At 45.4% G+C, this 24,904-nt stretch overlaps 2 protein-coding genes and 1 long non-coding RNA gene across 6 annotated transcripts; 2 read left to right on the top strand and 1 right to left on the bottom strand.

The window, feature by feature from the left end:
- Window positions 1-788: 788 nt before the first annotated feature.
- SUMO2 (small ubiquitin like modifier 2) lies at window positions 789-8,068 on the bottom strand. The gene is made up of 4 exons (XM_053994843.1): window positions 7,803-8,068; window positions 6,340-6,471; window positions 3,213-3,284; window positions 789-1,988 (listed from the first exon to the last, which is right to left on the bottom strand). Exons 1-4 carry the CDS (start codon window positions 7,821-7,823, stop codon window positions 1,926-1,928), a joined length of 288 nt encoding a protein of 95 aa, XP_053850818.1. The 5' UTR covers window positions 7,824-8,068; the 3' UTR covers window positions 789-1,925.
- A 176-nt stretch (window positions 8,069-8,244) lies between these two features.
- On the top strand, window positions 8,245-24,797 carry NUP85 (nucleoporin 85). Of its 3 annotated transcripts, none has more exons than XM_053994796.1 (19): window positions 8,245-8,494; window positions 14,001-14,094; window positions 14,199-14,361; window positions 14,716-14,786; window positions 15,122-15,165; window positions 15,907-15,976; window positions 16,859-16,980; window positions 17,295-17,429; window positions 17,747-17,869; window positions 18,217-18,348; window positions 18,718-18,824; window positions 19,099-19,182; window positions 19,356-19,421; window positions 19,895-20,046; window positions 20,138-20,255; window positions 21,582-21,682; window positions 23,237-23,388; window positions 23,947-24,033; window positions 24,620-24,797. In XM_053994796.1, the coding sequence occupies exons 1-19, from the start codon at window positions 8,273-8,275 to the stop codon at window positions 24,719-24,721; spliced, it is 2,145 nt and encodes a 714-aa protein (XP_053850771.1). In that variant the 5' UTR covers window positions 8,245-8,272; the 3' UTR covers window positions 24,722-24,797. The 3 variants fall into 3 exon arrangements, with proteins under 3 accessions (XP_053850771.1, XP_053850772.1, XP_053850773.1); XM_053994797.1 differs by lacking the exon at window positions 8,245-8,494 and adding an exon at window positions 12,777-12,854; XM_053994798.1 differs by lacking the exon at window positions 8,245-8,494 and adding an exon at window positions 13,749-13,885.
- Window positions 8,505-12,534, top strand: LOC128816852 (uncharacterized). Of its 2 annotated transcripts, none has more exons than XR_008440030.1 (2): window positions 8,505-9,083; window positions 9,861-12,534. It is a non-coding gene; the product is annotated as an uncharacterized LOC128816852 (long non-coding RNA). The 2 variants fall into 2 exon arrangements; XR_008440031.1 differs by lacking the exon at window positions 8,505-9,083 and adding an exon at window positions 9,095-9,530.
- Window positions 24,798-24,904: the final 107 nt, after the last annotated feature.

Raw genomic sequence — 24,904 nt, 5'->3', positions numbered from 1 at the left:
AAATATATTTCCCCACCACCCTCTTCTCTTCTTCAAAGTAATTTTTCTAGGCCTTTTAGAGTTTGGATATGTAAACATTTGTTAACAAGAAGGAATTTCAATCCTGCAAAACACCACAGAAGTCTACAAGATACATCCCACAATGAGAAGTAATCTGCTTGGCAGTAGCATTTCCTTGAATTAAAACAAAGGCACACAGTAGATTACATTCTTCAGCCACAGACTCAAAAGCAACTGCAAAAACAGATGTTCATTTTCCCTGTATCTCTATTAGATGGAACTAATGTAGCATCAAATGTGTTATTCCTGACAGAAGACAAATAGATCACAACTCATCAGCTAAATGCACACACCCATCATTCTGCCACAAAACTTTCAGCTCAAGCAGGCACAGGCCCCACATGTAATAATCACTCCTTGAATTAACGGTTACAAAAACTACCACCAAAGAGTGGCCTCTTCTAAGAAATTTATACTTTAAAAAGCATTAACTTACTGCAAACACTATAAAATATTGGAACATTCCTAGGACATCAGAGAATGCTGTGGGGCTGTGGGTTTGACAGGTATATAATCTTCCATGAACGTCCATGGATTTCACTCCAACCTCTAAACTTCCCCCAGAAAGTTCCCCAAGAACTCAAGTGCTGTGGAAAAGACTTGTGAAAAACACCACCATCACTGTATCTCCCTTCAGTACTTCCAGCCTCTTTCCCTCTTCCAAGCAGAACAGCAGTGGGGTAAAGCAGAGCTTGGAATCTCCACCACCATAGCTAAATACACCCAAAAACAGAACTCAATTTTTTATTTTTGCTTTACATTTCCAAGCAGCTCCCATTTGATACCACGGTAAACTGAAGGTTAATGAAATTATTTGCTCTCTTTAACTTGATGTTTACATCAATAAGCATTCAAATACAGAGTTTTAAATAAACTACTGCAACAACAATATTGATGCTTCCATTAAAGTCTGACAAGAAGAGCTCAACCCAAAGGCATTACTAAGTAGTTCAGTATTTTGCAGTTTGCCTAATCAAACAGTTTTGGCTTAGCAGAACATTCACAACAAAATGAAAAAAAATCAAAATAAGAGAAAACAGACTTCTCTTTCCAGTTCAACTGCTGACTGACAGACCTCAAGGAAGCCTTTCCTTTTTTGACAGTCTTCTGCCTAGATAGGGGGGGATTATGCTTACTTACCACAGAGAAAGCTGAGATTTGAGAAGCATAAAGTGCTGCAGAGAAAGAAATACAGGTGCTGAGTACTATTACTCCACAGAAAAAGAAAGAAAACTGGTTATTTTAAACAAGAAGTTTATTTAAACAACAAGACGTTTTACTTGAAGGGAAAACTATCTAGGACTTTTTTTTTCCTTTTTTTTTTTAAAGAGTAATTTACCCCTACTTAGACAGAGATTGCTCTACATGTAACAGCTACGTACAAAAAAGTTATAAAATTGCCCTTGGTTTTACAATGATAAAAGAAAAACATTGAAATTATCCAATCAAACAAGTTATGCAAGGTTTTTGTTTTTGAACAGTGAGAGCAAAATAACTTACTGGAATATAAAGATAACTCGGCTTATTCTGTGATTCTGTAAAAGTAGAAGGAGCATGCCACTAACGGAGAGAGGGGCATTTTCACAGAACCAGTTTGTTTTCCCACCCCATCTCCATTAAATGTTGATCAAAACATACCATTGGCCATTTAGTTAAAAAAAAATATGCATTATGTCTGTGCACATCACCAGTTACTTTATGTACAATAAAAGGAATAAGAAAAAAAATCAGAGAGAAGAGAGAAAACTATACTGCAGTAGTCAGGATGTGGCTGAACCAAGTCTCATTTTTCTAATTGTGAAGTGTTGCCTGTGGGAGCACAGTTCTGGAGAGGAAAGTAGCAGGTTCTTTTTTGTGTGTTTGTTTTAGTAAACTCCTCCTGTTTGCTGCTGGAACACATCAATTGTATCTTCATCCTCCATTTCCAACTACAGCAGAAAAAAAAGAAAAAAGGGCTTTCAACTCTTCTCACATCTCTATAGCAGTCTGGGTTTTTCTTACAGTTCCTGACTTTATGTTTACTTTTTATGGAACTTAACCAGAAAAGCCCCACTCCCCTCTACCACCACCCTTTTGTACATTTAACAAAACTCACTAACACAAAAGCAAAGAAACTGCACAGAAAAAAAAAAAAAGCCAACTGATAACTGTTGACCTAGAATGAATTATAGTACTAACTTCAGGGTACACTGTGTGACTCCTAAGAAACAGATTTATAAGATTTGATTTCTGTTGCCTGCTTTGCCATTGCACCTTTGTTCTCCTATTTACTCCCTCAGTTTATCTTAAAACATTGCCACAATTCCAGTTGGCTGCTGCTTCTCAAATGGCTACAGCACTGGGTAAGCAGACTGGAATTAAAGCCTCTACCCAACCAGGCAGTAAAAGCAAAGATCAGCAAGCACAAAAAAAATAAAAACACTTGGCATGTAACCACATAAGAATTGCCAGTGAAGAACAGCAATACTTCATTAAGATAATTCTTTTTCACCCTAAGTTTTACAGTTGATATTCCTGGGATGTAAATGGCACCTACTGACAAAATCTGTACCAAAACTGAAGGAGCTGCTGTAACTAATTTAAGTTATACTTCTAAACAGACTCAATTGCTGCTCAGGAAATCAAACTGGTCTATGCCATTTACCAAAGCTATAAGGAGACTGGTCTGAGCTTCAGCAAAACATGGATGGAAAAGAAAAAATCATCCTGTTGCCTCAATTATCAGTAATGCAAATTAAGAAGTTGCATAGATTGGTGTCACAAGAGGCACAATCTTTGAAGCAACACCTTTGAAAATTCAGAACTGAAAACTGAAGTCCATTATTTCTACTACAAAACTCAATTCTTAACTTACCATCCTTATTTCAGAGCCATGAATCAATAAAGCAAAAGTTTTACAGGACTCACCATCTGTACACTGTACTTAATTTCTCTGCTTTATTATTGCAGTGATACAGATTTATTATTCAAAACAGCAAAAGTCCTGGATTCCATTTCCAATTATCCTAAAGTAGTTACGCCAAAATAATGGTAAAAAAAGATCCAGTTCTATCAGTAATACACACATTTACAAAAGTATTTGATAGGAAACAGAAGCATCAACTCCTGCGGCAAATTTCAAATAGTTCTTTAGCCTTGCTTGTGCTGTTTACCTGTGCAGGTGTGTCTGTTTCATTAATTGGCTGCCCATCGAACCGGAATCTGATTTGCCTCATTGACAACCCCTGGACAAAGAGAAATAACACAAAGGGAAATAAACCTGGTGTAAAAGTACTCAATAGTTTACTCTTGAATTTGTCACTGAATTGCAGCACCATCATTAAAAGCCACCAGAGATTCCATCCTTCCCTCATGCCCTGACTTTTAGGCATTTCACTCCAAATCCCTGCAATCTGTTTTGTATTAAGCACTGCATTGTATCCAACAACTCATGAGAAGCAACAGTGCCCCCACTGACTAAGTTAAAATAAAGCCATTTCTGCTACACCCCAAAGGCCAGCAGGTTTATTGTGCTTTTGAGTAATTCACTTAAAAAATAGGTGCAACACTCTAGGTAATAAATGTCCAACAATGACACTCAACACTGCTTTTTGATCTTGTCCAAAAACAAAGGTATTCTAAAATATTTCTTTCACAAATGCAACAACAAAATTAGTCTGCAGCAGCAAAGAGTAAAAAATGGGAACTTTATGACCTCCAATTCCTATTATAAAGAAAACAATGTATCAAGTTTTCCCATGCACAGATGGAAAAAATAAAGGAATTTTCTATTTCCAAAAATTAGCCAGTATTTTGGATAAGCATTTCTACCACACAACACTCATTTTACTGACCTCTTCCATCCCTACAAGAATATCTCTCACCCTCACCCGAGTCAACAGACTGAAAAATGTAACTTGGGCATACCAACCAACTCCTCCCTACTCATAACATCAGCTCCAAAGTCACCAGTGAGTTTTCCAAGGTATTTTACAACACCACACATCCTGCAAAGGCAGGTCAGTGACATCTGGGGATACAAACTTCCTTTCCAGTTCTATCCATTCTCTCCAGGGTATCTACTCATCCAAGAGCCCAGTCTGTTTTTGAAGCCAATCCAATGGATTGCAGGGTCATGCTTTGGCATCTCTGAGTTAGAAGAGAAGCCTTCATTCAGCCTGGCAAGAGCGGATGTCACACACAAGAGAAAACACTGTAGTAATTATTTCTGAGGAGTAGATTTGTCAGGAAAAATATTTTAATAAATGTGAGTAAAGTTTTTTTATTAACTTTATGGTTCCCACCTCCAGCATGATCACGACACTGCAGTATTCACTCACAACATCATCTGGTCTAAGGAAGTGTGTGGCTCAGTCTCATGGCAGTGACACATTTCTGCGCAGCAACATTTGGTTTGAGCCCTTTTCTCTGATACTGTGTTTCTTAAAACATGTATTTCCTATTCCCAGAGCGTTGCTTTTGTCCAGGTTCATGACAACTTTATGAGCTAAATAAATGTTAGCTGAAAACATACTGAAAAACTGTCCTTTGGTGAGCTTAGTGTTCACAAAACATGAAGTATGGTCTATGGATGATTCTTTCACCACTTAATTACAAATGGTCTTGATCTTCTCAACAGGTCACTCAAATTTAGTTACTTCCATTTTAAATCTACTACACACAATAAATTATTATCACCCTTTATAGCTGCTAAGTTGCCTTTCACCTCTCCAAATTTAAGGATTTAAGTTGGGGTGTACCTAGGTAGGTAAATAAATACATTAATAAAATTTAACTTTTAGAGGCATGTAGAACAAATGTTTTTTGTTCAAAAACATTCAGCAAAATTTCAGAAGTAAGCACCTAGAGAGAAATGCACATCCACAAAAATATTCTTTGGATACTTACTAGCTTAAAACTAAGATCAGAAAAAAAGTCTCCCATTCTCAGGATTTACTGATTTTTTTCCTCCAGTTGATACCTGGGGTTTTTTTTTTGTTTTGTTTTTGTTTTTTTTTTTGTTTTGTTTGTTTTTTGTTTGTTTGTTGTTTTGCTGGCTTTGGCTTTGTTTTTCTTTAAGCAGAGTAAACATTTTGGCAATCTAAGACAATTTGGAATATTACTTTTGCTTACTTCAAAGTAACTAAGAATGAATGACACTTTAAAAATTTTATATGCCAGGACTTTATAGACAAATAACCAATCCTCAAATTCCCTGGAACACAAATATAACTGCACTCTATGACTGGAAAAAGCAACACAGTGATTTGCAAAATATAACAAGAGTTTGTATGACTGAGGTAGGAAAAACAAACTCACAGCTTCCAACATTCACTAATTTCTCCACAGAACACTCATACAAGAACACATTTACATGTTCAGCAAGATCTAATTTTTCCTGTCTCTACTCTTATTCTGTTGTGGCACAGGGCAAACTGAAGAGGTTTTACCACTCTCTATGTGAAACAGGGTCTTTTTCCTGGTGATCAAATAGCTGCACCAGTCTCTTACACTGACTTTATTGTATGCAATAGCATCCTTGAATATTTATGTTTAAAAAAATTTAAATTTCACAAATTCTGAACACTTTTGTAGAGCTAGAACTTTTTCAAGGCAGACAGTCACTAAAATATATCTTGGATAACAGAGACAAAATTTCCCTATTCAAGAGCTTCAGAAGGAAGAGTTCCATAGCTCTACTCAAACAGGCGTTTTTAAAACTTGCAATAGCTGCCTGCAGTCTCACAGACTGGCTACAGCTGCCACCACATCAGCAAATACATGGGGTGTGTGTGTGTCTCTCAGAAGATTCATTTGTCAACCAGGACACAAGAGAAAAGACAAAGCTCATCACTAAATGTACAAGCTCCATCTCAAGGTATCTTCTTATCTCAGTACAATTAAGCTAATAAATCAGAAGCCAATGACCAGTCCAAGAAGTCACTCTGAGCTATAAAAATCTCCAATTATCACTTAGCTCTCTCTCCTAAGTTCATCCCAAACCCACCCTTTCCATACAAATATTTCTGAGCATTAGAGCAGCAGTTACCTCCCAGAAGTCTCCACCTATAAATGCAGATTTCATAGATGACAACAGATCTTTATTTCACCCATTTCCTGCCACAACCCTCTCAGTCCACCCTATAACAGACCCCAAGGACGATACACTTCCCACAGCACAATTAGTTTCTGTTCTATCTATCATTTTGTGTATTTACTGAAGTTTTAAGACTTTAACTATCTTCCTCTATCCCTTTGGAGAGCAGCTCTCCCCCAGACACCATTCTCCTGAGATCATACCTGTCGTTCACAATAGGCTTTCATTAGTTTACTAAGTGGTGTGTGCCTCTTAATCTTAAACTGCACCACAGACCCATCTTGCCCTGCCACCTTCAGATTAATGTGGTCATTGTTTTCAGTCTTCACTCCTTCCTGTGGAGGAAATAAAAGAAAAAAAAATAACCAACACTTTTTAAAAAAGGTATGAAACTAGAAGTTAACATTTTACCGAAGAGCAACAGGTTATTGAAAAGGAGGAAATAAAGATATTAAAGCTGTTTACTGACTTGAAACCTTGAATTAGGGAATAAAGGTCAGCACTTTTCAGTTGAAAATTTAAAGACAAAAAGCCACATACAAAAAGAAAAAAAAATCTGATATTAGCTGTCATTCTGCAGACTGGAAATTTAGTAATGAAGAATTACCAGGCCAGGCATTCAAAACAGATTGAAAAAAAAAAAAAAAGTTATTTCTATCAAAAGCACAACAATATGCAACACCAGCGTTCTCACTGAATGGAATTAAGTTACCTATGTTGTAACTATAATCTGTTGTGGCTGATTTGTGTTATAACTGTGGTCCCAACCAGCAGTAAGGCTCTTTATCACTGCACGTCAAACTTTTTCCTACCGTTTGATGTCCTTATTAAAAAAAACTTTGCAGATACTTTAAAGGGCTATGTTTCAAACGGTGATAAAACCTGAAACAGCCCAGGTCTTCTCCTTCAGAAAATGTTTAAAAAAACTCCACATCAAGCAGCCCGACCCTCTCGGAGCGGAAAACTGCGGAGGATCAACTTCCAGCTCGGTCCCTCGTGTTCTGGCCGGGCCTCAGGGCAGAGGGACGGGGATCGGGGCTGTCCGGCACCCCCAGTTCCAGCTTTGTTTTCCCTCTTTTCTGGGAGCTGGATCCCGCCATGTGTCAGCCCGCGCGCGGCCCCGCGCCCTCCGCCACTTCGAACTCGTTTTGAAAATAGTGTGGGGGAGGAAAAAAAAAAAAAAAAAAGGAAGGAAGGGTGAGGAGAGGAAAAAAAAAAAAAAAGAAAAGAAAAAGAAAAAAAAAAATAGTCAACCCCCCGGCGGCGGCCTCTGTTAATTCCTGCCGTGCGGAGAGGAGCCCCCGCGGCCCCCCCGACCCCGAGCGGGGCCAGGGGCGGCACAAAGGGGCCGGAGCCGTGCGAAGACCGTGAGGGCAGCGGCTGCCGAGGCAGACGGCGGGGATGCTGCGGCCGCGGAGGAGGAGGAGGAGGAAGGCAGCAGCAACCGCCTCCAGACCTGCCTCTCTCCCCGCGGAGGGCGGGAAGGCGGCCCGGGCTCGCTCCCCCTCTCCCCGGGGATCCCCCGCCCGCCCCGGGAGCCGCGGCCTCGGCCCCCCCCACCCGCGCAGGAAAATGGCGCGCAAAGGCGGCGCGGGGGCTGCGGGCCGGGGCCGCCGCCTGAGGGGCCGAGCGCGGCGGCGGGAGCTGCGGAGCGCGCCGACCTCACCTTGGGCTTCTCGTCGGCCATGGCGAGTCGGCGATGCGGGGGCGGCTCGGAGCGCGCACAAAGGGGGGGCAGAGCCGGCCGAGCGCGGCAGAGAGAGGGAGAGAGAGGGACACAGAGAGAGGGGAAGGCGGGGGGGGCCCGGGAGCGCGCACGCACAGTCGCGGGGCCGCGCCTTGCCCCGTGCGTGCGCGCACCCGCCGCGCTCTCCCCTCCCCCTCGGGCGCGTTCCCGCCGCCCATTGGGTCCCGGCGCGCGGGGAGGGGGCGGAGCTAGGCCCGGGCGGGGGGGGGCGAGGCGGGAGGGAGGGGGAAGGGGCGGCGGAGGGAGCGCGCGCGCGTCCCGCGGCCGTTACATAACGCGGCGGCGGGACGGGAGGGGCGCGCGCGCGCCCGCGGCCGCGCAGCCCGCGCGCTGCGTGCGCGCGCCCCTGCCCCGCCCCGCCCCGCGCGGCGGGCATTGTCCTTCGCAAAATGGCCGCCGGGCCGCCCTCAGCGCCCCGCGCCGCGCCCTCCCCGAACAGAACTTCGCCTAGCCATCCCCAGCATCCTTGGCCCCCTCAAATCTTAAATCTCCTCAAATCTCCTCGAAGCTGCTGGGCCGCCTGCCACAGCCCCCTCAGTGCCCCTTCAGTGCCTCACACGGCGTTCTTTGCACGCACGCTTTCCCAATCGAACGGGCAGCCCAGGGAAGTGGTGAGTCCCTGTCCCTGGAGGTGTTTAGGGGGAGAGTGGACGTGGCACTTGCAGTGCCATGGTCTGGTTGACGAGATGGTGGTGGGGCACAGGTTGAACTCGCTGATCTCAGAGGCCTTTTTCGACCTCGTTGATGCTGTGGTTCTGTGATCTCCTCATCTCTACCTCATCAAATCTCTCCCTCCTGTTTGTGCCCCTCACTGTGTTATGGAGGACACTGATGGCATGGCAGACCCCCAGAATCCTGGGCTGTCCCTGTGAGGAGGGGTTATCCTCCACAGGAGAGATGCCATGTCTGTGAAGGAAGTGATCACCTGCAGAACCCCAACAATTACACTACACCAATTACACTGCATAAATCAGACCCACCAATGATGTGATTTCTTAAAGTTCGTTCCAATGGGAGGGAGGAGGAAATTCTCAATAACTCCAGAGATTTCACAGATTCACACAAAACGGTTCCTGTGCCTTTGATCATCAGCATTACACTTGCCACCATCATTTGTCAAATGCTTCTCTACATCACGTAGATGGAAAAGAAACTTCAGAAAAATGATCCCTGTCAATTCCCCAAGGATGGATTTTCCAGGTGGGCATCACTCCACACTGGTGCTGCTCCGTGTGGGAACACTCTGAGTCATGACACCAAGGTGGCCATGTGGTCACACACCCCCTGCTCCTGGCAGGACAAAGCTTTCTGCACCATTTCAGAGATGTTCCTTGTCCAGAATAAACTGCTCACACAGTGAAATATTGACTGAAGAGAAACTTCACTTAGAGGCAGAGCTGCACACTTGTTTTTCACTGTCAGTTCTGGTCCCTCTGTTCTGCCTTTGTCATGTTACTTCACATTCCAGCTCTCCCCTTCTGAGCACAGATTGGATTTTTCCTGCCATTTTCTGGAAATTGCAGAAGAGTAATACCCACTGGGTAGAGGAAGCTGAAGCCAAACCTTTATCCGAGTTCCCAGTTGAGAAAATGGCACAGCCATGAGGCAGGAGGATGTCCCAGGCTTCTACCTGAGCTTCCACAAAATGTGAGCAGTGGTCTTTTACAATCCCTTGTAGTCCAAAATTTAGCCTGGAATTTCATAGAACCTTTTAGTTTTAGTATTTTACTCCCCCTGAAGAGTCTTAGTGAGTCAATTCTGAAAAAATCCCAGGCACTGAAGTGTTCTGTTCGACCCAAGAAGGCAACAGATGCTGTTTCAAATTGTGACTGCAATTCAAACAGATCATCCTTTGAGCTCTGCTTTCCACTCCTACCTGTGTCAATTTACTTGATTTATCGTCAAAAGATCAATTAGTTGATCCTGCCTGTTTTCTCTGTTTAATTACTCATGCTATTATTTTTCTATTTGTTTAAGGTACTGGGAGGTGAGAAGCACCCTGGCTGGGGAAGACCATGTACTTCTACCCAAATCCCCCTTCATGTGTGATGCCTCAGGCTCCGATGATCTCCCTTCTCCTTTAATTCGAGTTCTGAAAAGCAATGGGCAACTTGGTTTGGACCTTCTCAAGTCAAATCATCACCACCAAGAAGTAGAACTACTAGTGAGAACAAGGAAACAAAGCACCTTAATCCCCACCCTTCTATCTCATCCCTGGCTTTTTAAAGCAAAACTCCAAACCCAACGGGTACTTCACAGAACAAAAGATGAGTTGTGATTCCCAATGGACCTTAAGTTTTATTTTTAGAGATGATGCAACATCACAGAGACATAGGAGGAAGGGCATCATGGGGATTGATAGTCCTGTTGTATTTTGTTCTTGTCACTTCTTCCCCCTCCCTCCTTGAAAATCCTGCAGGCCCAGGAGGAGGATTTTTGGGGGAGGTGGGATGAAGTTGGCCAAGGCCTGAGCATAGCATGAAAGAACTGAAGGCAGGAATGGCACCAAGTGAGACACACGTTAAGGCAGCATCACAAATAGAACAAATGTGCTAAAAAAGACAGGAAAATACTCTAGAATTTATGAGAACATATGGGAGTTAGATGTGCTCAGAAAGGCTGAAAACAGCTTCAGCTGCACCAGCAGTGGTCTCACCACCAATCAAACAGATCCCAAATCACAGAGCAGGTTTATACAAACCTCATCTCTGTATGGCTTTTCTTTTTACATAGCAACAGAGAAAACTCTGAGAAACTGGAGCTGACAATGATCAGTGCTAAAACCTGCGAAGGAACTGGCCAGACAGCAGCACTGGGAGCAAGCAGCGGGCGGAGAAGCCACACTGGGAACTACAAAGGCTCCACTCCTGCAGGGTCCGGGCTGCAGCAGAGGGGAGCAAAGCAAAGCTTTTTGTCCCTCTGAGCTCCTCCTCTTCAATGCACCAAGCTGAAGGGAAGTGAATGGGGAAGCATCATAGTGAAAATTCCTGAGAAATTCCATCTCTGGGAGAAAAAAATTCCATGTGTTGTTTCTTAAAATATTTCCATACTTTGTTTCATTCTTGTACTGCAGTTTTATAAGGATGAAATCTAGATTTTGCAGAGCTCTTTGGCTTAATTCTCCACCCTCTGATGAAGAGGGCAGGGAACACAGGCATTCCATATATATGCTCTTCATGCTGGGATTTTAAAACATTAAGTTTTTTGACACCAAAGCAGCTACAGGCAGAAGGTGCGTACTCCTGCACATCAGCAAGCATTAGCCTACAAAACCAACTCCAGCCCCTTTAAAACTGAGAGTTATTTTGCACTGAGTCCAATGCAATAACCAAAAGCACACATTAATTTGGTGTGAACGAGTGCGTTGTGTTACTGGCTCAGACCCTGCGGGTCTGAGTGCTTTGCTCAGGCTTTGCTCTTCATTAATTCTGGCTTAGCCCTGGGAATAGAAAATACCTTTTGCCTACAGCAAAAGGTGTGCCTTCACTGTGCTGTGCCTTCCCTGTTCCTGATGCTGATCATTCCCTCTGTTCCCCAAATAGCTTCCAAACCTCCTGTTTCACAAGGTAGTAACTCCTATCCTCATCAGATCTTTTTTTTTTTTTTTCTTTTTCTCCTGACTGTAAACCACAATTTCTCTTTGCTTTCCTTGCTGGACCCACAGCCCATACTCCAAAGCCTTTCTGAGCAATGTGAAATTCCACGCTGACATGGAAATTCCCCACTCTGCTCAATTATATAGACTGAGAGGCACAGAAGCCTCCTTGAGAGGTGAGCAGGAAGGTTTCCCTTCTAGATATGTGCGGAGCTCCAGCCAGTGTTCAAGAGGACTAAAAAATGTCAAGATTTCATACTAAAACTCACCTTTCCCAAGATGATTTCCACAGGAATCATCTATTTAAGAACAACAGATGCTGCGGATATGAAAAGCCACTGACACTTTTAGGGAGTGAGCAAAGTGGACGCTGTGTGCCAAGAGACAGCAGGAGAAGATCAAAGAGTTCCAGCTTTCAGTGTCTCTTCACACAGATGGACCTGGGAGCAGCAGAGGACACTGTCCCACTCCTAGATCGACCTCCTACACGGTGGATCTCTACACAGTATTACATGGATATTCTAAATATATTCTGCCACTCACAAGAAACTGCTGCAGTTACAAAAGCAGCACCTTAGCCTTGAGGAACAGTGGCAGGAGGCCTCGTACTCCTGGGTTTTTAGACATCCGGTTTTGATTTGCATCTACAGCCTTTTAGTGATGTGTGGAATGGTATTCTGGATCTAGGAATGCCCACTAACATCCTCAGAAGTCTGCAGCACAGAGCAGCACCATTGTGTAAGTCAATAAGGTGAATTTGACTTTGTACAGCAGAGATTCAAATACAGTCACATCCTCAAATAACAAAACAGAGACCCTTACCCATGATAAACAATGAGGGGTTTAAAATTGATGAGTCTTCAGTTTCTCAAGCAGCTTTTGGAATTTTTAATTTGTTCTACCTGCAAAAATTCATTCCTTCTGACCTGAACAGACACCACTTCCTTTTCTCAGCATGACTGGTTACATGACATGCTTTTCCCAGAGATAATTGCTGGCTTTATTTTTATTGGAAATGATGGATGCAGCAGGTGATAAGTAAAAAAGGGCAATTTAGCCATGGAGTGTTGCAGCATTTGTCATACAAGGACAGCAAATGATTTACATTATCTTGAAAAGTTAATTTTTAGTGAGCGTGCTGGGAAGGCACCACCCTAAGAGGGACTGGTTCCAGCTGTAAGACCAACAAAGCTGCACTGCTAATACTTGTCTTAAAAAGTATATTGCTGAAGAACTTGCTTATTGGCTAGCACAGACAAAAAGTGAGGAGTAACAGAAGTAGGGAGGAGAGCAGAATGGAAGGAGAATGGAACAGAATGGAACAGCAGGATGCTGTTAGTGTTTTATCACACCAGGTTATTGAGTTGAATGCCATGGTAGGTGAGCTCCCAGCATTAACAGAAAGATGAGCCTCCAGCAGCCTCAGAAGGCACCTCTGCCCAGTGTCCAGGGGATATCGACCTCCTCCTGGACCCTGAGGGAGAGAGGGAGGGAGGCACAGTGGCAGTTCTTCCTGCTTCAATCCTGCTTCATTACAAGTCCTTCCCCAACCTGCAGGCAACTCACTGAAATCAAAGCACATAATTTGATTAGTCAGCTTTATCAATGCCCAAGAGCTCCAGAGAGCATCACCTTCAACATCCCAGAGGCTTCTCAACCTGCACGTGTTTGACGTGCATAAAGAAATAGGAGACATGGGTTGTTACACAGCAATCAGTCAATTAAGTAAGCGTGAAAACAACACTGTGCTAGTGACTGTGCACTTGGACAGAGATCAGGCAGGGTGTGGGGTCTCCCTCACTGGAGATATTCCAGAACTGTCTGGACATAACCCACTGCCATGCACTCTGAGATGAGCCTGCTGGAGCAGGGAATTTGGACCTGAGTTTGTGGTCCTTCCAACTTGACCTATTCAGTGAATCTGTGAGCGCTGACTGACCAACGACATCACTGCGCTACACACCTGGGGCTAGCAATGCTCCCACTCAGCACTGAATCTGTCCTGACAAGAAAATGAGGAAGATTGTGATGGGGTGGCATCCATCCCATCCCCTCCCCCAAGCCCGCTCGGAGCAGCCCCCGCCCGCCCCGGCCCTCAGGGACGGCGGCTCGGGCGGGGGCGGAGCGGGGTCCGTCCCGCCCTGGCGGGGCCTCGTGAACGGGCGGCGCTTCCGGGGCAAGCGGTGGTGCCTGTCCCGAGCCGGCGGAGACCCGCGGTCCTATCCGTGTCCCTTTCCGTCCCCGGGCGGCGGCTCCGCCGGGGCAGCAGCGGCCGGGCCGGGCGGGGCTCGGGGCACGCAGGCGGCGGCGCGGGCAGCCCGGAGGGGCCTCCAGAGCCCCGGCGGGCGGGAACGGGAGCAGCGCGGTCGCCGCCATGGACGAGCTGGACACGGAGCCGCCGCTCGTGGTGCGGGATGGGCGGGCAGGGCAAGGCCAGGACCTGGGCTGCGGGGCCATGGGCGGTACGGGGCTGCGGGCGGTGCGGGTCCGGGGCGCCGCTGACGGACACCGTCCCCCCACAGGTGGTGCCGGGCGCGGACCCGTCGGCCCGGCAGCTCTGCTTCGCCTGGGGCCCCGCGGAGGTGCTGGTGTGCGAGACCCTCTTCGGCCGCGCAGGTGGGTTCCGCTCCCCATGCCTGTCCGCTCCCCGTGCCAATCCCGATTCTGGGGTGAGGGTAGGGCGGGCGCTGCTGCCCGCTCGCTGACGGGCTCTGTTGCAGGTACCGGGGATGGAGCACCGAGCTCCTCCTGCGTCTTCGTGGTCCGCAGGGACCAGGATATTTACATCCAGACCCTGCGGAAACTCTTCAACGAGTCGCACGGGATTTTCTTGGGGCTGCAGCGGAGCGAGGAGGAGCTGGCGGGGAAGTCGCGGAAGGCGCAGTGAGTTGATGGGGGAGAGTGGGAGGCAGCCGCTGCCCCTTCACCAGCCGGGGGCCAGCGCCAAGGCCTGATAAACGCCTCAGGTGAGGCAAGTGCTGTTGGCCAGGCTGCTTCTACCAGCTCTGGAATCAGCAGCGGGCTAGATAGAATGACCATTTTGGGGGTATTTTACAAATCAAGGCTCGGATCCTTCCAATAACCACGCTGGTAGAATGTGGCACAGTCTCATTGATTCCAGCTGGATCCACCCAGGTAATGGGAGTTGCTGCTGCAGAGAAACTTGCAAGGCTATAGGGGGCATAACACTAAAACTCCAACAGCTCCCTCCAATCAAAGTCTCTTTGTGTTTGGCAGATTGGTTCAAGTGAGTAAAAACTACCGGTCAGTGATAAGAGCCTGCATGGAGGACATGCACCAGGCAGCTGGTAAGTTTATTTGTTTGTTCTCTTACTGCAGGAAAAGGAAACACCAGTTGCAATTATGAAACTAGGATTGTAATGGTAACTTATTGTAACTGCTGTACAATAGCATGTGTAGGTTTCAGCAATTACCAAGACTCTGTTTCCATGCTGGAGATTTCCAAGTTGGTTTGTAAATCTGGTCATGGACTGTTTTTTTCCCACCGTATTGTAATTGATTTTCTGGGGATTTGCAGCCTTTTCGTATCTCATGTGGCAGATATATGGAAAGCTATCACAGCTCAGAAGCAGCTGTTAAATGTAAATATGTTGCTCTTTGACTTTATTTGCTTTTCCCTCAGTTTCGACCCGAGACCCTGCCCTGCAAGGCCAGTACAGCACTCAGGTAATCTGCAGTCCTATCAGGTTGAACGTGGATTACTGGCTGGTGAATTCACCTGGCCACCACTATGGCATGAGGCACTTGAGATTTAACTCTGCCTTGTATATGAGGTGCTGTTCATGACCAAGAATAAATGGAAATAAATAGTTAATTTCTGTGCTTCTAAAACAATAAAGATGCCCAACACCTCAATTCACTGCAATGTTGTAAACATATTTGCTGTTGTAGATGTGATGTTTTCTTGTCATCTCAAAGCTGACAAGAAAAGTTTCAGACTTGCTGTGTGGTGTTTCACCTCTCAGATTCCAATCAGCTGCGTCTGAGCCTCATAGCAACCTCTGGGTGTTCACGGTGAGCTGTCAGATCCACGGGAGTGTTCTGGGAGGAGCAGAGTACTCACACCAGTTTCATCCTATCAGCTGCAGTGATGTTGCTTCATTGGCCATTCTTTCTTCCTTTGATGTTTTTATTGAATCTTGAAAGTGCAGAAAGGCTGAAAATAAGACCAGTTAGGTTGCTCACTGGTGACAGACTATTGCTGCATTTCATTACACAGTGTCAGTGTTTTCTGACCAAAAAAGAGTGTGAAACTGTGGCCTGTGTCTTTTTATTTTTATCTCTGAAATGTCAGTATGATATTTCTCTGTAAGAACTGATTGCTGTGGACAGCAGATGCCTTTGTGTGGTTAAAAAACCCAACTGGAATAATGACTAGCTCTGAAACTTGGCCCTGCTTTCCTTCAGGTTTCCATTCTCTCTGCAATGGAGCTGATATGGAACCTTTGTGAGATTCTGTTTGTTGAAGCAGCTACAGGTGAGCCGTGAACTATCCTGGTGCAAAGACTGATGGGTTTCTTCTTTGCATATTTATTTGTTTAAAATGTATATTATATTCCCTGTGTCATAGTTTAATGTTTTAGAGATATGCAGAGTGTCAGTAAGCCTTTTAATACCCCTTCTGCCTCAGTTAACTGCCTTCTTTATACTGAATTACGTCAAGCTATTCAATTTGCCTTCTACTTTTCTTCCTCACTCTGATTTAAATTGTTTCTTTGTCAGAAAGATTATGAAGAGGAGGGATATCAAAAGCTGTTGCCAACCTTATTTTATTTATAAGCTTAAACATGTCTTTAAACATCAAATGTGTCAATGCCAGTTGACATTTACACAGCTCTGATACAACTCCTTTAACTTTAGGTTGCCATTTTTGAAGTCAGTCTGTTTACATTGGCATTTTAAAGTAGGAAATAATTTTGAAGGAAATCGTATTATGCAAACAAATGTGCTACTTACACAGTCCCAGAATTCAGGAGAGACTTACAAATTATAGATTACTTAATCTAAATTAATCACCTAGTACCGAATTTCTTCTACCTATTCAGTTAGTAATAATGAAATTATGCTAAAATAAACAGAAATATTCTATTTGTCTCTTGGCATTTCAAGATTTATGATCTGGATCACTCATTTTTTATTTCTTCATGTTTGGGTTTTCTACTGGACCATGTTGCCACAGGAAAACCTGTCAGAGGCTGGGTGCTCCCAGAGCCTCTTTGCTTAAGGAATTCTGTAATTTGGGGGTGGCAGGTAGAAATCCAGTCAGTAAATCTCATCTAGGGATGTCAAACTGTTATAAAATGAGAGCAGTTTGGGAACAAACAGGTGGGAACTAACAGAGGGAAATCTGTCTGCACAGCTGGGCCCCTCCTGCTGCGCCTCTTGGACTGGGTGCGGCTCCACGTGTGTGACGTGGACAGCATGGTCCGGGAAGTTTTGAGCAGTGAGAGTCCATCCAAACACAAGCTCTTCTGGAACGTGGTGAGTGTCAGCACCTGGAAGATTCTTAAACAACAGGAATTCATGTCTGTGCTTTCCTTCCTCTTCCCTGCTGGACGTGACACCTCATTGCTGTCTGCCTGTGTAGGATGAAGCCATTCTCATTCCCATCGTCATCCTTCCTGACCCATAGAGGTCAAGCCTTCCACTGTTACTTGAATTACCAGTGCCTACAGTTTAAACATTTTAACTCCACTTCCCTTGCCTGAATCACAGGTTAAAAGGCCCCTCTGATCCCTTTCCTGGGTGCTCCATAATCTTGCCCAGTGTGGAGCTCATGGATGGGGTTTTTGCAGGTGGATGTCTTTGTGCTCCAAGGCCGGATGGATGAAGCGCGGCACCTGCTCTCCAAGGAAGCCAGTGCCAATCCCACATCCATGAACATGTACAAAATCTTGGATGACTTGATGAAGAAGATGCCTGTGCCCAGTGTATGTACAAAGTGTGTTTTTTTTCATGCAGTTTGTTGGGAAAGCCTCCTGTTTGTATCCCCTGTAACAGTTTGCTCCCCTTTAGAATATCTCAGTCTTACTCCTTTACAATAATATCTGTGTTCTTGAATTGCCCAGAGACCCAGCAATTCAGATAAAAGTTTGTTAGGTGACAAATCAACACAGAAAGATGACAGACAGCCTCATGTTTAGTTTTTTATCAGGAGTGACTGTGAGTTTGGCCCAAAAACTGTGGCCTGATGTGATTTGACTTGGTGTTTCCTTTATTACTTGTATTCCTTTATGCCTCTGTTCAGCTTGGCAATACACAGACACTGACAGAGCTGGAGCTGAAGTGGCAGCACTGGCACGAGGAATGTCAACGGTATCTACAGGATGGAACTTTTGCTTCCAATCCCCACATGGAGTCCATCTGCAAGGTGTGTTCTTGCTGGGAACAAAGGAAACTTTGGACTAAAGTATTGAATCTATCCTTGTGGATTTCAGGAGCCCAGTGTAGCCATAAGTAACTTTAATAGCTCTCTTGTCCTCTGTTGATGGTTTGCCAGCCTGGGCAGTTGGGTTTCTCTCCCTGTCCAAGATCCTAAGGCTGATTTGGAAGCTGAGCTGTGAGAAAGATCTTTGTTTATGTAATTTTGAATAAATCCTCACATTTATTTTGCAGATTATCCTCACACAAATTTGCAGAACAGGAGTAATGCCTCTGGAGAGCAGCTGTATCCATCACTGAGTGTGCAGCATTCCTGCTGTGTTTTTCTCTCATTAGATACTGCTGGGAGATGAGGATGCCATTTTGGAGAAGAAGGATCTCATGACCACCTGGTATCACTTCCTCGTCACGCGGCTCCTGTATTCTCACCCGACAGTGAGGCCGATGGAGCTGCGTTTCTATGCACAGGTAGGAAATACAATTATTCTAATATTCTCAATGTTTCAAGTACAAAAGGGTTACTACACTGAAATAAAAACGTAGGGGAAAGTCTTACAGCAACTACATGCCTGTAAGATGTTGTCTGGAGTTTGTAAAAGGACTGGGAGAGTGATAAAGTTGAAGGCCCACTTTTCAGTGGGTCACTTTTCAGTGTCATAACATTCCAGTCTTGTTCCTGGAAATTGTTTTCCCAGTTCCCTTATACTAAAATGAGGAAAGTTCCATTTTGTTAATGAGTTCAACCTCTATGACCTATTATTTCCTATAAAATAACTGCTACATCCAAACAAATGTCTTGCTTCTGCATTTATCATGTCTTGTCATCTCATTCCACAGTCTAGTATGGACCTGTTCCTGGGTGGAGAGAGCAGCCCTGAGCCTCTAGACATGATTTTAATGGCAGCCTTTGAATTTGAGATGCATCAAGTGATCAAGGAATGCAGGTTGAGTTTTAAGGTTTTTGATTCTCTAGTTCTACAGTATTGCTTTTGTGTATTTGGGGCGGGGGTATGGGTACAGAGCCCTGATCATCCTTGCAAAGAATTTAGCAAAAATACATGAAGCTGGCAGCAATTAAAAGTATTTCACTGGGTCTGGGACATTGCAGCCTGACCTTGGACTGTAACAGAGCTGTGTTTTGGTAAGAAATGCTTGTGGAAAACCTGACACAGTCCCTGGCAGTGTTAGGCTTAGTTTTTTCTTTTGCTTCAAACACAGCATTGTCCTGAGCAACTGGTGGTTTGTGGCTCATCTGACTGACCTGTTGGATCACTGCAAACTCCTGCAGTCTCACAATCTCTAGTAAGTATTTATTTGCATTATTTGAATAAAGATTAAGATAGCCCAGAGGGGGAAAAAGAAAAAAGAAAAACATGCTGCAGAAATTGACAGTACTTATGAAATAAAGTCATCAGATTTTTCCAGTGAGATGCAAATAATAATATCTGGATATTTACTCTCTCTCCCCACCCCAGTTTTGGTTCAAATATGCGTGAATTCCTCCTGCTGGAGTATGCCTCAGGACTCTTCTCCCATCACAGGTATCAACTTTTGTTTTATTACTTATAGGACAGACTTAGCTGAGACAGCCAAAACAAATAACTGCATTTTCATGAAATAAAAGGGCAAAACTTAGAGCAGCCACTTTTAGAATTTCAGCAGAGGTGTCAGGGTTTGTACAAGATTGGCACATTTCCCTTCCTGAATGGAGACAAAAGCTGTCTGTTAGCACCCTTCACACCTCATGACCTGGGCACGGCCACTCCTGCCACCGTGCAGAGTGCCTTGCACTGAAGGTCTTACGAGCTGCACATGTTCCAAAGTTGTGGCATTCAAAAGTTATGTTACAGGGAACTGGCATGAGGTAGAATGGAAAAGCTGTTTCAGGACTGAATGCAAAGTTAATCAGAGCTAACAGTTATTAATGCAGGCTCAGATTCTCCTTGGGGCTTTACTGTTGTGCTTATTGAAGATTTCTAGGGTTGGAATGGTGGTGATTTCTCCCCTCTCTCAGCCTGTGGCAGCTGGGGGTGGATTACTTCGACCACTGCCTGGAGTACGGCCGGGTGTACCTGGAGCTGCACATTGAGCGCATCCCACTCAGCACGGAGCAGAAGGCCCTCAAGGTGCTGAGGATTTGTGAGCAGAGGCAGATGCATGAGCAAGGTGGTGCATTTTCAGTCTCACTGTTTTGCAGTGGTCCAGCTGAACCCACTGAGACTAATTCTTCCCCTCCTTTGCTGTGTTTCCCCCCAAGTGCGCAGCATCTGTAAGATCATGGCCATGAAGGCTCTGCGGAACAACCGCCTGGGCTCTGCCCTGTCCTGGAGCATCCGAGCCAAGGATGCGGCATTTGCCACCCTCATCTCGGACCGGTGAGGCTGAGCCAGCAGCTCCCAGGCTGGGGGGGACAGGGGGAAGGTAGCTGCTGTGTCAAGGGCCAGGAAAGCTCCCACTGCTGCAGGTGGGGCCAGGCACCTTCTGGACCAGAAAACAACACCCTCAGGTGCTCTCTGCTGCAGTATACCCCCAGCTGTGCCTTCCCTAGGTTGTTTTCCTTCCTGACACCTAGAGACAAAACAGATTGACTTTATCTGAGAGTCCAACCCCTTAGACCTTACTTGGATAAACATTTCTTTTAACAGCTTCTGTCCTCTGCCCTTCACTTGCTGTGACAGAGCTGTTTGATGGTCCAGACAGTGACCCAGGGGGCTGTTTGGGTGGAGGATAGTCCCTACCTGTGCTTTATTCAGCAGATTATTTGTAATCAAGTTCACCTCACAACCTCTAAAAAAGCCAGTATGAGTCACTTAAGTTACCATTTTCTACTAAAAATGTCACTGTTTCTACTAAAAATTTGCATCAGTGAGTGGTTTTATCATATCCGTGGCTTTGTATGAACCTCTCAAAATTCCTGACCTTTCCTGGAGTGGGAGGGTTGTTATCAAAGCGAGGACAATACTGACATTTGGCTCAGGCCTCAGCAAAAGCTCTGGCAACTCTTTATGCTTTATAATCTCTAACAATCCATGTTGTGTGGATTTCACTAATTAGAAATAGGCAGAGACCAGTCCTTGCATAGTTAGAGTATAATTTTGAAATTACACTCTGGGAAGGTGGCCAGACAACGCTGTCTTCAACACTGGCAAAAGGTGGTAAGAGATTGCTAATCTGAGGTTTGGGGTGGTTTTTTGTTTGTTATTTGAGGGAGTGGGAATCATTAAATTTCCTTCAACAGAAGGATGAAAAAAAAAATCACAGGATGCAGCTCTGCAGAAAGCAGCATAATGGAGGCTGTGACAAAACAGATGAAAAGCTTTTAGCATTGTTTTTTTCCTGCTGCTTATCAACTTTTTTACACAGCAGAAAAACAGAGCTTTTGTTATGATCTGAGAGTGTTACTTATGCATCCACCAGCCTCAGCTTCCTGCCTGCCTTCCTTTACTTACTCCTTTTAAAAAATAGATCTCAACTACCACAGAATGCAGAAGAATCAGTGAAGTATCTGTTAAATGTACATTACACCAGTTCCTTGGCCACTTCCAGGGAATGTTTGACAACTTCTGAGACCCTTGGGGAGGTTGATTAAGATGGAACTGAGCTGTACAGTCAAGTTTTCTGGGAAGGGATTAGGAGATACAGAGTGGTTGTGGATGATGTCCTCCCCTCTAAGCTTTCCTTGTGTTCCACTTTCTCCCCAGATTCCTTAAGGACTATTGTGAAAGGGGGTGTTTCTCTGACCTGGATCTCATTGACAATTTGGGCCCATCCATGCTGCTCAGTGACCGGCTCACATTCCTTGGTGAGAGCTGCCTACAGTGTCCATACTGGTCTGCTATGGAGAACTCCATGGAATTACTTGGATTTATGCTTTCTTCCATCTGGCTGCCTCCTGGTTTAATGATGAGGGGAAAGCAAATGGTGAATGTGGTTTGGGATGCAGCTTGTATCAGGGTGGCCTTTACCACACCAGGTTCCTGCTCTGCTGTGAGCAGGACAGGCCTAAGTCCTGACACTCCGAACTTCTCCTTCCCTCTTTTTCCAGACTGTATCACTACCTTGAGAGGCTCTGAAATACTAACAAATGCTGCCTTAGGGGGTTCATTGGAAGAGTAATACATTGGTTTAAGTTATGCTGACCTTGTTACAATTTTACCAAGTTCTCCAGAGTCTCCAGTGTATAGGTTCAGCGTGCCAGTCAAGCTCACTGGAACAAGGGCCCTCCCTGCCCTCTCACTGAGCTCTTGTGCCAAGAGACAGTGAGGGCCTCCAGCTCATTTCCTTCAGGTACCACAGCTTCCTTCTCCTGCCTGGCACAAGGCAGGCTGTGGTAACCTGCCCCTCTGCCTGCAGCTGCTCTGTGGCCTTTGATTCATGGACCAAAACAGGAAGTTTATTTCTCTGATGCTCTGAGTAGGAATCTCAATTTCAGGGGCCAGAATCTGATAGGAATTTGGAATAGCTGTCAACACTCTACCTGATGCCATCCTTAGGGGGAGGGTGAGCTTGAGTTTTGTCTGTTTCCACTTGGTCCAGCTTGTAAAACTGGAACTGATATTCCTTCATTAAAGCTGATCCTAAGCTAGGTCTAGAAGCTAAACACAACTTATCAAATCGGTAATCCCTCAGCTCTGCATGCCCAGCATCATCTGGTAACTGTCAGCCCCAGAGAAGCCTTTTCCCTTTCTGCTCTTTCTAAACAATCCTGAAAGGCCTGAAAATATTTCTGCCTGTTTTTCCCTTCGGGTTTTTAGAGCCTTTGGTGTACCTTTGCTGGACAACTTCCCCGTGTCTCTGCCTTGAGCTCAGGCATTAGTCAAGCTGAATCTGAATGAGAATCACTAATTTCCAGTATTGTGACAGTTTAGTGGATACAGAATGAGCCCCACTTCCATCCTCAGCCACTTCTCTCATGCTGGATATTGATTTCACTAATTCTTAGCAAATGCAGAACTTTCCCTATTAGCAGAGATTCCAGTTTACATTTAAACAACTGAGGAAGACGGTGCAGCCTTTCAGACTTCCTGATGCTACACAGATGCTCTGTGACCTCAAAAAGGACATTCTCTCTGCTCTCGAAGCCACTGGGGCATTGCTCCCTTGCAGACACTCAGCCTGAGGCAGCAGCAGCCCCTGACCAGTCTGATGCAAACTCTGAAGCTCACCCAGAACAGCAGCAGGGTTTGGCTGCCCTTTCAGGACGGCTCTGTTGTCATCTTCCTTCATGTACCAGATTCCCAGCCCCCAGAGTGGGCTGCTTTGGGCTCATTTTGGTTGGGGTGGTTCTTTGTGGGAGCAGAGGGATCTCCCAAGGCCCAGCAGCCCCTGATGCCTCATTTTGGCCACCCTGTGGCAGGGAAGTACCGGGAGTTCCACCGGCTCTACGGGGAAAAGCGGTTCCTGGAGGCAGCGCGGCTGCTGCTGACACTGATGACGGCTCACATCGCCCCCTGCTCCTTCTGGATGACGCTGCTCACGGATGCGCTCCCGCTGCTGGAGCAGAAGGAGGTGAGGTCCTGCCCCGCAGGGGGCCTCTTCTTTTTTCCTGACAAGGGAGCTCAGAGTGGTGACCCTCCTTTCTTCTTGCTGCCAGGACCTGTCCCTGGCAGTTCCAAGTGTCCCAGCAGTGGGAACACACAGGGACCCAGGAGGGGATAAATTGACTCTTAGTTCGGTTCCCTGCTGTTACAACAGCAGTGGAATTCATCTGCTCTGGTAATTTTAGCACACACTGCATTCAGCTCCTTTGAGTACTTGGCTTGAAGGTTGTTCCAGTGCTTCTAAGCAGAGTTTTTCCTTCAAAATCCATCAAGAAAAGGACAATTCAGCAATCACAGACCCAGAGCAGCCACTCTGACTTCATTGCCGACCCTGCTTGGTGCAGGAGGTGGCACTAGAGACCTCCCAAAGTCACATCCAGCCTGAATTATCCTTGGATCCTGTGATTTCAGGGGTCAGAATGGATCTGTGGGAGTGTAAAAGCATTCTCTTCAGCTGCACTATCTTCTCAGCCTGTGTGATGTCTGTAAATTTGATCTTTTTCATTAAATACTTTGATTTCCGTAGGTCATATTTTCAGCAGAGCAGACATACGAGTTGATGCGATGTCTGGAAGACCTGACAGCTGGGAATCCAGACAAGCAGAAATTCCAGGTAGTCCCAGTTCTGAGGACAATGGGATAAGGGGATAAGTTCTGAGGAGGGCCATGGGAAGGGTAAGGGAGGGAAACTCTACATTTATATTCCTAGTGAGGTCATAAGAGAGGGACAGCCCAAGTCCCAGAGACTGGCACAGCAGATTCAGAGCAGTCAAATGAAGCATCAACAGAGACTGAAGTATTCACAAACCCAGTGCAGGAGTGTTCCTACTCCTCATATTCTGATGGTTTGCACTGGACCATGATGCTTTTCCAAGATGAGTAATTGCACATTACATGGGCAATGAAGAGCTGAGATGGTGCGATCCATCAGCTCTGGCTCTGAGCATTCCAGGCACAGAACAGGGAACTATTTGCTGCACATGCAAAGCCCCGTAGCATCCAGGGAATGAAAAGGCTTGGCAATGCTGTCTTGGATTGAGCTATTAAGTAGGAAATGTAGGTTTTGCTCTTCTCAGGAGGTCCCTGTAACAGGCAAATACCTCTCACTGACCTGCATCTTCACTTTCCAACCCTGAGACAGACTGGCACCAGCTCATCGCTGTGTGCAGTCTCCTAACCCACGCTCTGCTCCCTTGCAGGAGGATGACATTGAGACAACCAAAGTGGAAATGCTGAGACTTGCCCTCGCACGGAACCTCGCACGAGTCATCGTCAAAGAAGGTACCGTGGAAGGGTCTTGAAGACTGCAGGGTGTTCCTCTTCCTCTGGGGCTGTACATAAACTGACTTTTTCTAAGAATAAATGTTTTGTTTTGCAGACTGCTCGGTCATTTGTTCTTGTCTTCCAAAAACAACTTTACATAGGCTTTTTTTTTACCTTTTATGAAGCACCTGCATCAAAATGTTACAGCTGCTTGTTCCAAC

The sequence above is a fragment of the Vidua macroura genome, chromosome 19, assembly GCF_024509145.1.
Source record: "Vidua macroura isolate BioBank_ID:100142 chromosome 19, ASM2450914v1, whole genome shotgun sequence".
Classification (NCBI taxonomy): Eukaryota; Metazoa; Chordata; class Aves; order Passeriformes; family Viduidae; genus Vidua; species Vidua macroura.
This window is presented reverse-complemented; position numbering and strand designations above follow the sequence as displayed.

What these genes read in the sequence shown, in the direction of transcription:
- SUMO2 (XM_053994843.1), bottom strand. Translation starts at nt 7,823, where the DNA reads ATGGCCGACGAGAAGCCCAAG. An exon ending in AAGCCTATTGTGAACGACAG is followed by an intron (nt 3,285 to 6,339) that starts GTATGATCTCAG and finishes CTCTTTGTCCAG; the next exon opens with GGGTTGTCAATGAGGCAAAT. An exon ending in AAACAGACACACCTGCACAG is followed by an intron (nt 1,989 to 3,212) that starts GTAAACAGCACA and finishes TTTCTGCTGTAG; the next exon opens with TTGGAAATGGAGGATGAAGA.
- NUP85 (XM_053994796.1), top strand. Translation starts at nt 8,273, where the DNA reads ATGGCCGCCGGGCCGCCCTCAGCGCCCCGCGCCGCGCCCTCCCCGAAC. An exon ending in CTGCAGTCTCACAATCTCTA is followed by an intron (nt 19,183 to 19,355) that starts GTAAGTATTTAT and finishes TCCCCACCCCAG; the next exon opens with TTTTGGTTCAAATATGCGTG. An exon ending in TGACCGGCTCACATTCCTTG is followed by an intron (nt 21,683 to 23,236) that starts GTGAGAGCTGCC and finishes ACCCTGTGGCAG; the next exon opens with GGAAGTACCGGGAGTTCCAC.